The 12,675-nt window shown below is 52.2% G+C and overlaps 1 protein-coding gene across 13 annotated transcripts in view; it reads right to left on the bottom strand.

The window, feature by feature from the left end:
* Positions 1-12,675, bottom strand: part of DLGAP4 (DLG associated protein 4) — a 132,284-nt gene that overhangs the window by 22,769 nt on the left and 96,840 nt on the right. For 11 of the 13 annotated variants that reach the window (XM_044748716.2, XM_044748713.2, XM_044748715.2 and 8 more), the window contains 2 exons: positions 2,850-3,211; positions 177-265 (listed from right to left, as the gene is read on the bottom strand). In XM_044748716.2, coding sequence (XP_044604651.1) covers positions 177-265; positions 2,850-3,211 — 451 coding nt within the window. Of the gene's footprint in view, positions 1-176; positions 588-2,849; positions 3,212-12,675 lie in introns of all 13 variants that reach the window. The other 2 variants (XM_044748714.2, XM_070485878.1) reach the window with 2 other exon arrangements.

Raw genomic sequence — 12,675 nt, 5'->3', positions numbered from 1 at the left:
ACCTGCCTGCCCAGCTTCCCATGCCTGGGTCACCACCCGCACCCAAACCCAGCTTGGTTATTAGAAATCCAGCAAGGAGAAGTGGGTTAGGGGGAGCAGGAGAAGGCGCAGGAGAGTGGAGAGCAGAGGGAGGGAGAGGAGAGGGGAGAAGCAGCCACCACCTCTGTGTGACTTACCGCCAGTCGTCCTCTACCTGAACCCCGATGGACTGGAATTTGGTAGCGGGACTGGGCTCCTCTTTTGGCACTGGCTGAATGCAGTCAACCTTATTGAAGGACAACGACAGCAACGGCACAGAGACAAAGACAAAAATAAAAAACAAACACCACACTTGCTGCTGAAATTCACATTAGTGGAACGACGCAAACGGACGTGTGGACAGACGAATACGAGGCATGCAGACACTGCACGTGGGCCCGAGGTCGGACCAGGTTAAGCCGGGCACTGCTCATTCGCGCGGAGGCGGACGGGAGGTGGGATGGGGTGGAGATGACTGGCTTTCCCTACTCTGAGGAGGGTGCCATCACATCGATCGCTTTGGGTCCGTTGTCCTCCGAGAGGTGGGAACCGTTCCTTCTAGTCCTCTCCTTTACACGCATCAGAGAGAAAAAAAAAGGACGACGAAAGAGAAAGAAAACACACACACACACACAAGGCCATAGCCGTTATCTGGTGTAGTTGAAGCTGGGGGCTGTCTTGAGGCTCAGATCATTCCCCCAACCCTGCAGCTGAAGGGTAGGCTGGAGGCGCCTGTACTGGGGCAAACCTTGGACCGCAGTTCTGGATTTGAAAACTGCCATCAAGGCAATAGCCAGTGAAGTCCCTGAACACTATGGGATGCCATCCCTGGGCCTTGATCACACTTGGCTGAGGTTACCTTCAGCACTGGGGTAGTAGTAGGAAGGACCAGGACAGGGTCAAATGCAAAGCTAGCACACTTTCTCTTCACTCCTGTTAACTGGAAAGAAATATGGCAACAATGATGCCCTGGGCCTCCCTTTCTCTTCTGGGATAAAGGTGTGTGCCATGGAGCAGCCAAGCCAGCCCTTCCATCATCACTCATAAATGAGGAAGAACCCACACCTGACCTAGGGCTTGAAGCACCAAGGGCTGGGATGAGGGCTGTCAAGGTATCCTTGGAAATTGGGGATTCTCCAGTCTCTTGGCTTTATGGAAGCAGCAGGGGCCATGGAGGCTTTCTGGGGCAGAGGGCTAAGCACCAGGCTCCTCCTTGCCATGGGCATGCAGCCGCATTTCTCCTTCAGCAAGAACCAGCTCAGAGAATGCAGCAGCATCAGATCTCAAGGAGCTGCGATGAGGGTACAGAATGGGGGTGGGGGTGAATCTGGGGAAGAAGCCCAGAACAGGCCCCAGAGCTAGAGTTCTTATCCTCCTGGGAACTTTTGTGTGAAAGGAATCAAGGTTGAGCCTAACTCTCTCTCAGGCCTTCTGGAAAGACAGGAGCATCTGGTTTGGCCAAGGAGGGGGTACTGCTGCCTAAACAAAGACCCTGGGTGGTCAAGACCAAGAGTCAGAGACTAGGCTACTTTCCTTGTTCCTAAGAATCCTTCCTGGAGTGGCTGTACCAGGCAGGGGCTGGATCCCTTATGAAGGAGCCTAGAAAACAGACAAGAGAGTCTCCTGGCCAACTCTCTTATCTGTGGGGACATTGACCCTAGAGCTGCCTCTCGGATGGAAAGAACTTCAGGCAAGTGCAAGAAATTGGTCACTGAGCCTTCTCTGGTCCATTCAGTCCCCCTCTGTGTCTTGTGTTCCTTCTGCATTCCACTGCTTTGTCACCCACTTGGCCATGTCCAGTTGCTCAGGGGTGGCTGGGGAAATGGAGATTCCTTCCAACTCCAAGCCCTAATGACCTCTTTGACTGCCCCCCTGGGTTTGGTAGGGCTCTGGCTTCCCCAAGCTCCCGGCCCACTGTAGCTGCCCTCCCTCCCTGCCCTGAGTGTGCTCTACTTTAGTCTGGAGGTCCAGCCAGGGCACGGAGAGTCCTCTCACTCTGGATTTAGAGCAACTCTTGAAAACTGCAAGGCAGGACCCAAGTTTCCTCAGCTCAGCTAACAGAAGACAGATTTCTGATGTCAGGTGCATGCAGGGGTGCAATGAAGCAGTGGAGGGGAAGCTAGCACACCCTGCCCTGCTGTGTGCCATGGCCATGGGTGCACAGTGAGTCTGGCTTCCAGGAGGGTCTGGTGGCTTTGGCCACTTGGTCCTGGGGAACTACCTGCCTGGATCCTTTCCCATAGAGGGAGGCATCAGGACCAGTATCACATTTCTCAATTTGACATGGGCCTGGCGCCTCAAGCCACCTACCTGTCCCCAAGGCCTGAGAGGGCTCTCGGCAAAGTTCCCCTCGAGCAACACCCATGGCTCAAGGGCCCTGAGTCCTGAGCCCCTGGCCCATCAGCATCTACGCTCCATGCTGCTCCCGCTGCCAAGCTGCACCCGCGCTGACCTTGGATTAGAGAACTGTTAGGCCAGTCCCGCCTCCCACATGTTGGCTGGCAGGGCAAAGGGTGGAATGGACAGACAGATGGTGGACAGGCAAACAGTGGACAGGAGATGGCTGGCTGAGTGTAACTACATTCACTGGGACAACCCATCTGAGGAGCAGGAACACGTGCCCATGGCTATAGACGTTGGAGCACATGTAGATGAACGCGAGGAAGGCGTGGCTGTGGGTGGAATTTGGTTTGGCCACTTGGGGCCAACCCCCCAAAATAGACAGACAAACCACCTTTGCCCAGGAGACCTAGTGGGCCTCCACCAGATGTAATTACACGCAGGCAGGTGCACGGAACGGGCCAAGGACAGAGTGTGAAAGGGGCCCCTACTTGTATTCCTATAGATGACAGTTTCCTTTTGGGGATGGCCTCAGGGTGGGATTCGTTGCTGGTCAGTGTCCCTTGTTCACTCTTCAGAGCTGCATGTTTTGGGGGTGGCTCGGGGGCCTCAGGGGCTGGGGTGATTCCTCCCCGTGTCACGCTGGGCGGTCGGGTACTGCTGTCCAGGCTGTCCGACGAGTTGCTAAGGCCTGACTGGCTTGTCACCTCGCTCTTGTGGTCTTGGCTGTCCAGGTAGGTATCCTGGGCAGACTCGGTACTGCTCTGGACTGTGACTGAGATGAACGGCTTTGACGTGGTGCGTGGTGGGACCGGTGGCGGGGTCTTCTTATACGCCACTAGGCATGATGAACCTGCAGATGGGTGAGAGGAGGGTAGGGGAAAAGATGAGTCCCCAACCCTACTGAGCCCTTTTCAAGTCTCAGGCCCTCCCTGACCTGGTCCTAGCTCTGGCCTCAGCCATTCCCTCAATGAGGATTTCCGGAGCAGGAGAACGGAGGTCAGACACAGCAATGACCAAAACAGACACAGGCCCTGCCCACCCTCATGCTAGGCCAAAGCCAAGTCTAGTGGGGGATGCCAACATTGACCAAAGACATCCTCCACCTCATAGTCACACACAAAGGTATTATCCAGCTGGAGCATGGGCTAGACGGTGAGGTTCATGTTACAGGCTGTGACAGAACCTTAACTGTGCCAAGGGAGGCAGTGACAGCAGAGTGGAAGTCAAACAGCTAAGGAGTGGCTAACCTTGCTTTCCTTAAGCTCATTGAGAGACCTACTGCTCCCCCTGGTCTTTCCCTTCTACTCTAATCTTCCCTATACCCCTGTTCCCTCTGCTTGGATGCCCCCTCCTTGTCTGGTCAAAGACCAACACATCCTTCAGGGCCCAGCTAACCCTTCCCCTATCTTGCCATTCCCACCTCACCTCCCTGTTACATGAAAACCCCATATACTAGTCTGCCTCCCACAAGACTCCATCATGCCTGGTCTGACTCCCTGTTCTCCATGGAGACTCAGGGAACCAGGACCTGCCATGCGTGGGACCTGGGGTCATCTGTGAATCCCATTCCCAACCTGGCCTGGGGCTGGCCCACAGCAGGCGCACAGAACACCAAAGGCCCACAGATGGCTTCTCAAATGCTGAACTTTTTGTTTGAAACAGAAGATGCTTTCAAACAGCAGTAGCTACTTGCTGTCTGTTTGACAACAAGGGACTGGGTCAGATTAAAGGGCCTTTCTCAGCATCTTAACTCCAAATGCCCTTTCTCCAGTGCCCTTTCTGGGCCTGGGCTGGGAGCAGGAGCCAAACAAGCGACTTTAAGCCCTTCCTTCAAAGGGCTACCAACCATGGTGATGGTGATGGCCCAATGGAAACCCACGAAAGGAGGCCTAGTGCCACAGGGGCTGTGGGCAAGGCACAGCAGAATCCACTCAGCTGCCACTATGAGATATCACTACACGAACCTATCAGAATGGCTAAAAAAACTGGTGACAACACCAAATGCTGGCAAGAACGTGGCGAAACTGAATCACTCATACACTGCTGGTGGGAATGTAAAATGATACAACCGCACTGGAAAACAGTTTGGTAGTTTCTTTTAAAACTAAACATGCTATTACCATATAACCTAGCAATTGCACTCTTGGGGCATTTATCCCTTGGAATGTTGACACGTTCACAAAAAACTCATACTGAATGCTCATGGCAGCTTTATTTGTAATAGCCAAAAGGTGGAAACAACCTAGATATCCTTCAGTGGGTGAACGATTAAACTGTGGTACATCCAGACTGTGGAATATTACTCAGCAGTAACAAGAAATGAACTATTGATCTAAACAACCTGGATGAATCTCAAGCAAATTAAGCCAAGTGAAAAAAAGCCCATCCCCCCAAATTACATACTGTATGATTCTATTTATAAACCGTTCTTTAAATGACACAATTATAAAGATGGAGAACAGATTAGTGGTTGCTGAGGGAGACTAAGACTAAGGGGGAGGTTGGGATGGTTGTGGCTGTGGTTATAAAAGAGCAACAAGAAGGATCCTCATGTGTGCTGGCTGATGGAACAGTTCTGCATCTTGACGGTGGTGGTGGATACATGAACCTACACGTGCGATGAAACTGCACGGGACTTGCACACAAGTGAGTACATGTGGAAATGGTGAAATCTGAATTAGATTGGTGGGTTATATCTATGTCGATATTTTAGTTATGATATAATACTACAGTTTTGCAAGATTTACCATGGAGGGAAACTGGGCAAAGGGTATATAGGATCCCTCTGTATTATTTCTTACAACTGCTTATAAATTACAATGACCTAAAAATGAAAAATTCAATTTAAAAAGCCCACCCAGGGGCCGGCCCGGTGGTGTACCGGTTAAGTTCACATGCTCCACTTCGGCAGCCCAGGGTTTGCCAATTCGGATCCTGGGCGCAGACCTAGCACCGCTTATGAAGACATGCTGAGGCAGGTGTCCCACACATAAAATAGATGAAGATGAGCACGGATGTTAGCTCAGGGCCGATCTTCCTCACAAAAAAAGAGGACAATTGGCAGCAGATGTTAGCTCAGGGCCAACCTTCCTCAAAAAAAAAAAAGCCCATCCATCTGTCCATTCAATCTAATAGACATCTATTAAGCCAGGCCCTGAACTGGATTCCAGGAAAGTTAGGAACCCTCGTCAGCAGAGAAACAACTGTGAAATGAATACTGCAACAGTAACAGATACCACAGGGAAACAGGCTAGAATCTGGGAGCTGTGTTCTGTGTGTGACCTTTTAGTGTAGAGGTGACAGAGTGCTCTTGGAGCTCAGAGCTAGGAGCACTCAATTTCTACTCTGTTTGAAAATTTCCAGTCCTGCTCAGGCCTTGAGAAAAATTCAGGGATCCCCTTAGACAGACACACTCGCAATCTCTGACTCCTCAATCTGAGAAGGGCAGTGCCTGGGCAGAGGGAGAATGAAGGCAGCCGGGCAGGCAGGAGACAGGGCTTTCGTCTACAGGAAAATGACCCTCCAACGCACTGCCCTGTGGGAGGAGGGACAGGCCTGCTCAGGGAAGATGAGCTCCTGTATTCAGCTGGCCATAAGGCATAGGCTGACAGCCAAAAGCTGGGTCATTTACTGAGCTATCCTCAGCAGCTTTGTGGCTTTGTAATTTAAACCTCACAGTCACTCTGTGAGGTGGGGATATGATTATGCCCACCTCACAGATGGGGCACATGAGGCTCAGCAAGGTGAGATACCCAGACTGCCAACAGTATGTGGCAACCACATCTGTTCAACAGTACAGCCCACCTCACTCTGCTCCCCAGGCCTTGGGCCCCTTCCTGCTGGGCTGGGGTTGCAAGGGTCTGGGGCCTTTGCTGACCACTGTGCACCCCTGCCCCCAGCATCTTGCTGGACCCTGGAGCTAGGCCGTAGGGGCACACCCAAGCCAAGATCGGACTGCTGGAGAAGGAGTGAAAGGCCTAAGCTAAAGGCAGAGGCCTGGCTTCCCGGTCCTAGCAATGCCTCATGCAAGTCCCTGCCCCGACTCTAGACTTTCCACTACCCTCATCTGATTGGAGGGTAGTTTCTAACTGGGTAACAGCACACCATATTCACACAGCCCTTGACAAACAAAGCATTCTACCATTCGTTCTCTCATTCAAGGGTAGATGTGGAACCTCCCATCACAGTGACTGAAGGAAAGATCCCTGTTCTGAATCCCTTCTCTCCACTGCCTGAAATTCTACCATTTGAGAGCCATTCCTTTGCTGGTAATGATCCAGAAGCCACAGGGCAGCATGGAACGAGGCAAGCCCAGCTCTGCTGTAGATCGTTGTGTTGCCACAGGGAGTGATCTCATAGGCTACATCACAGAGGTTAAGGTTCAGACAAGCCCAGGGAATGGCTCCTGTTGGTCTCTGATACAGAGGGAACCAGGCCTAGAGGAGAGTGAGCCAAAATTTTACCACTCCTCAAACACTGGTGGGGAGGCTGGGCCAGTTCTCTGACCAGCCCAGGGGCAGGTTCCCCCAAGAGCTTGACATTTAGAGCAGCCCATTGAAGCCAATGGCCACCCGTGCCCAGCAGAGACCAGACTCATTGGGGATTTCAGGAATTGATTTGTTTCGCCTAAATATCCCCAAGGAAGCAGGGCTTCAGTGGAGTTTCCTGCTCTAGATCAGAAGAGTGAAGTCCCAACCTGCTCAGAATGTTCCAGGAGGGAATATCCAAGGGGATAACAGTGAGTGTGAGGAGCTAGAACTGGGCTCTAAGCCTGGCTGAGGCTGTGACCCCTGTCAAGGTCCTTGTCCCCACCTGTGGGGCTGACACTGGCCTGGAGGAGTCAATGTGTGTAGAGATCTGCATGGAAGAGCACCCCCTCCCAGGAGACGATGGGGCTGCCCACAGCTAGGGGTCTGGACAGAGGACTGACCCTCCAGCCTCTCTCTCAGGGCCGTCTGGGCCAAGTCCTGCTGAAGCACACTCAGAGGCCCTGAGCCCTGGCTGAGGCAGCCACTCATTAGAGGGAAACTGACTAGCGGGAGGCCGGACCAGATGACCAGATGGCCAGATGCGATAAGAGGAAAAGTGAACTTATCTTGGATTCTCTATGTCTCCCAGGGCACAGGTCACAGCCAGATGAGGGGTGTGACTAACAGAGAGGATTTCAGGGCCTCAGGGGCTCCCTGGGCGGCAGGTATCCCTCAGCTCTGAGGACTGTCCCCCCCAGGGCAGGGTAGTGGGACCCGACTGCACAGGACAGCTCTTGTTTCACATGTGTGAAATGCCAGGAAATACAGGCCAACACCTCCTCCTACCCCTTCCAACATCACACTCTGGCCACTCTGTGTTCCTCACATCCATCACACTGCTTCCCACCTCAGGGCCTTTACACGTGCCATTCCTTCTGCCTGGAAAGCTTCTTTCAGCTCCTCAGGCTTCAAATGTCACTTCATCAGAAAGGCCTCCCCTGACTGGCCTCCACTCACATATCACCCAGGATCTCCATGAGAGCACCTATCACATTTGTCATCAGCTTGTTGAGAGATTTACTTGTTGATGGTTATAGGCCTGGGGCCACGGGGGAACTCTGTCTGTCTTGGCACAGCAGGTCATATCCCAAGCCCAGGCTAATACCTCAAGAATAGAAAGCTCTCTATAAATATTTGTTGAATGAGAAAATGAACCTCATCATTGCTCCAAAAACCCCAGTTGCCAAAAATCAAGATTATTTAGCTATAGCAAAGGCTCCCAATACTTCAGTGTCCAAGGTTCTAGTCCCTTCCTGAATTTGGAGCCCTTTCTGCTTGGTACCCCTCCACACATCTCTGCAGCTTCATCTCCTGCCCTCCCACCCCCTCAGCATGCCCATTCCAGCTCCGGAGAACCCAATACACCCTTTCCCAAACAGTCCATGCACTTCATGCACCCAGGCCTTTGCAAGCACTTGTTTCTGCCAGAATCCCTTCTCGTGTCCTCTGTGCTTCTCGTCCTCCTGCCAGTCCCTCCATCCCTAGCTCTTTCTGGGCCAGGCAGGTCTGCCTCCTGTGCCTTCCTCTGTGGATTAGCTGGAGCACTCGGAGTTGTGACCATGCACCCAACTGAGAGTGTGTCCCATGTATGTCGGTACCCAGTGGTCAGCCCAGAGGGTGCACAACCATCATTTGCTGATTAAACTTTAGAGGGAGGCAAGTGCCCCAGAGACCCAAGATGTTGGACTTGCTCAGTCCTGCATCCTCCAGAATGTGACTGCGGCCCTCCCTGCCTTGGGGAGACGTTCTGTGTGCCACAGTTTACACAACATGGCATGTGCATTCAACTCTTTGTCCATTCACTCTGGAAAACTTTCAGATTTGCCCGGGAAGCTTGGGGGTGAGCATCCTTCCGGTGTGACCATCTCCTCCAGCTGGTCCTTGTGTATATTTTCAAATATCCTGAGTGAAGCATCCACTGAGCCACAGCAGCATGTGCACATTGAACCACTGCCCCCAGGGGCTGCATGCTTCCCTACCCCCGTCTTGGTTATGTTGGTCCCTCATGCCAAGGTTCAGATAGCAGCCAGTTGTGCGATGCAATGCCTCCTCCGTGCAGCCTGCCCCCAGCCCCAGACATCCAGCCCAGCCTCCCTACCCCACTGGACACAAGTCCTTGCTTCTTCTAAGTAGAAGCTCCCTTTGTCTCATTTATGCCTTCTACTCCAAGATTTTATGCAGCAAACTTTATCAGGTCAGAATGAATTTGTTTCCGTATTTTGTTTTTTATGTCACGGTGTATAAGATGGTCAAACAGAGCTTCAGATGCTCAGAGGAGTGCCTGGGAGTCTATCTCTGAAGAGATACAGAGGACACAGCAACTCCAGGAAGCCAGCCCCCTGCAAGCGCCTTGGAGGCCAAAAGGACTTGGTCCTAAGGACCAGTGCGGCCCTCATGCCTGCTAGCTACCAGGGGCCCAAGCTTGGCAGGGGGCTGAAGAAGAGGCCTAGACTCCTGAAGAGGATGGATGCAGGGGGCCACAGACAGTGTGGGAGCCATGGCAGCAGGCTTTACAGAAGAGGCAGTGGGGCCCACTCAAGGCCCCACATGAAGAAACAGAGCCGGCCTCAGAGCCAGAAACCCCTAAATTCCCTTTGCTGACTCTGCCAGGCTTAGGAAAGGGCTTGTCAGAGGAAGGGCTGAGGGCCTGTAAGATCCCATTCCTTCTCTCACTGAGTGACCTATCAAACCATGCAGCTAAATCGGGCAACTCATTTGTGTGCGATGGTAAAAACAGAACTCAAGGCTCCCACCCACCCAGCCTCAAATTCCTCCCTCCTTCCCTATTTCTCCCTCGGAAGCTAGGAGAGAATTCCAAGCAGCTAGGTAAGGATCAGGGGCAGACTGCCCTCTCAGAGCCACTTCCCTGTTGGCAGCCATGTGATCCCCACTCTCCCACTGTGTCAGTGTGGAAGCCACCTCCCTTGCCATGCCTTAAGAGTCAGCTTAAAGTTATCAAACTTTAATCTCAAACTCCAGCAAGAGGGACTGGCAGCACCTCTTGCCCCAACATCCTCCTGGGGTTCCTCCACTGCTCCCCTCAATTCAGCGCTTCCTAACTGCGTCTCGCATCCTTCCCCTTCTCCCCTGACCCAGAGCCAGCCTCCCCTAGATCACCCATACCGCTGCTCCCTTGCCCCCCAACCTCCTGTCCTGCCCTTCCTGTCCCTCCTCCACTCCTGCTGGCTGTTCAAGGAATCCAACCATGTCGCTGCTTTGTTTGAAACCCTTCAATGATGCCACAACCCACCCAGTGCACCTGAAACAAACCCTTCAGTGGGGCATTATGGCCCTCTAGAATCTGTACCTGCCTCGGACCACAAAGTCCATGAAAGCCAAGAGGTCACAAAGGCAGCATGCTGGGGAAGACAAAGCTGCAAAGCTCAGGGAGCCCTGGCCTGTCCTCAGAGCCTTATCCGGAAGCCAGGATGCACCCCTGCTGGTAATGGTTCCAACGCTAACCGACCTGACTGAGCGCTGACTGGGCCAGGCCTGAACAAGCACTTCATATACACTTGATCCTCATTATTCACGATTGTGATCTGTGAATTTGCCTACTCATTAAAATTTATTAGTAATCCCCAAATCAATCCTCATGGGGCTTTCATGGTCACTCACAGACATGTGCGGAGCCTGAAAATTTGAGTCACCGACACACAGGTTCCCAGCTGAGGCTGAACAAGGTGGCACTCTGCCTTCTTGTTTCGGCTCTCACACTGTGCACAAGTGTCCTTTTCTGGGTCTATTTAGTGCTATGCTTTTCAGTTTTGTGCTTTTTCTTGGTGATTTGTCTGTTTAAAATGGCCTCCAAGCACAGTGCTGAAGTGCTGCCTAGTGTCCCCAAGTGCAAGAAGGCCGTGATGTGCCTTACAGAGAAAATACATGTATTAGAAAAGCTTTGTTCAGGCACAAGTTACAGTGCGGTTGGTTGAGTTCAGTGTTAATAAATCAACAACATATTAAATAAGGCGCCTTTAAACAGAAACACACATAAAACAAGTTAGTTAGTGGAATGCTGTGGCCTGAGGCCTGCAGGGACCCTGCATTTCCCATAGGGGCAATGGTTCCGTATTTGCTAATTCAGCATTTGTGAGACTTTACGAACATGACTACTGCAAGTAATGAGCATGCACTGTACTTTTGCCAACTGAGTCCTCAAAATGGGTACGTGTGAGGTAGGTCTGTCGTCCCCTTTTACAGACGAGGCTCAGAGAGGTGATGCGACTCACCCTAGCTCACCCTCCCAGGTAGGCAGAGTCGGGGCCAGGGCTTGAACCAGGCTGTCCGAAGGCAGACCCCCAGCCTATGCCCCATCCACTGCACTAACTCCCTGAGGGTCATGTGGAAGCAGCAGCCCTGGGCACGTCAATCGTGTCACCCAGAAAATGGGGTATGATACCCAATGTGCTCTGAGTAAGAGCCATGGAGACGACAGACATGAAGATGCTTTGTAATTGTGGGGTGGCCCCCTGCAATTCCTGTTACCCTGGTTTCTGGATGGAGAGAATGACCCCTCCTGGGGGACAGTCTGGGGGTCTTTCTGGCAGACACTAAGGTTGACTGGATCCGGAAGGGTAAACCAGAGTCACTGAGTGGCAAGGAAATGCAGGATCTTCTATCCCTTCAAGTTTTAAGCGAAGGGATCCTCTATGAGCAAAGAAACAGGGCAGGACAGCCCAAGGCGTGGGAAGACAGATGCGAGCAGGGCACAGCTCGGCAGAGTGGAGTTTAGGTAACTTAGCTGGTGAAGGGAAGATAGGGATCAAGGCAAGGAGGGCTGAGTAGGGGCTGCTGCCTCCTTTCAGACAGGACTCTTGGCTTCCTGAGGCCACTTGGACAATGGGAACAGAGGCATTTTCTTCCTGCCCACAGCATCCCTCATAAAATCCTTGCAAACTGGCCTGCAGTCAGAGAATTTTACAGCATTCAGACCTGACAGTCGCTGGGAGGGTGTATCACCTCCTATCTCAACAGCCCAATGCACTAGGTAGCTCTGTATGAAGTACCAAGGCCATCTTGAATTGAGCATGTCCAGAATGAGTCTGAGTCCTCTCCTCCCCCACTTCGGCCTTGATCTCCTAGAGAGAGGACCCTATGCACTCAGTTACACACTCCAGAAGCCTGGGAATTCCCACCCGCCTCTTCCCACCCCTCCCCTGTCTGCAAGGCCTTGCCTCTCCCCCATAAAAGCAAATGTTACAGAGACCAGCTTCCTTTTATCCCCACCAGCCTGGTTTAAGCTTCCACTTTCTACCCGCTGGCCTCCCTACTTTGTCAGTGGCCCAACTCACCCATAATCACTCTCCAAACAGCAGCCTGAGGAATTTTTTAAAAGTACAAATTGGATTATTTCCTCCTCTTTCTAAAGCTTTTCCAAGGCTCCCCCCTGCACTTCCATGAAGAATAAAATGCATATTGCTCACCTTGGCCTACAATAGGAACGGGACCCTGCCCTCCTTCTCCAGCCTCAGTTCTTTCACTTTCCCATTGCTTATTCTATTCCAGCCACACCAGCCTGTTTGCTATTCCTCAAACATTCCAAGCATGTGCCCACCTCAGGGCCTTTGAACCCGCTGTTCCTTGTCTGAAATGATCCCCACTCCCACCTTTGCATGCCTACTTCTTCCCATCCTGATTTCGTCTTGGCTTCCCATTTGGGTCTCTGCTGGGGTGTCATGTGCTCAAGGAGGGCCTCCCTGACCACCATGTCTAAAGCTGTTATTCTTTCTTTGGGGACCTGTTTACTTCATTCAAGCATTAATCAACTTGTTGGTTCACTTGTCTT

Source organism: Equus asinus, chromosome 15 (genome assembly GCF_041296235.1).
Source record: "Equus asinus isolate D_3611 breed Donkey chromosome 15, EquAss-T2T_v2, whole genome shotgun sequence".
In the NCBI taxonomy this organism is placed as follows: domain Eukaryota; kingdom Metazoa; phylum Chordata; class Mammalia; order Perissodactyla; family Equidae; genus Equus; species Equus asinus.
The sequence above is the reverse complement of the archived record's forward strand: the minus strand, read 5'-3'. Positions and strand labels throughout refer to the sequence as shown.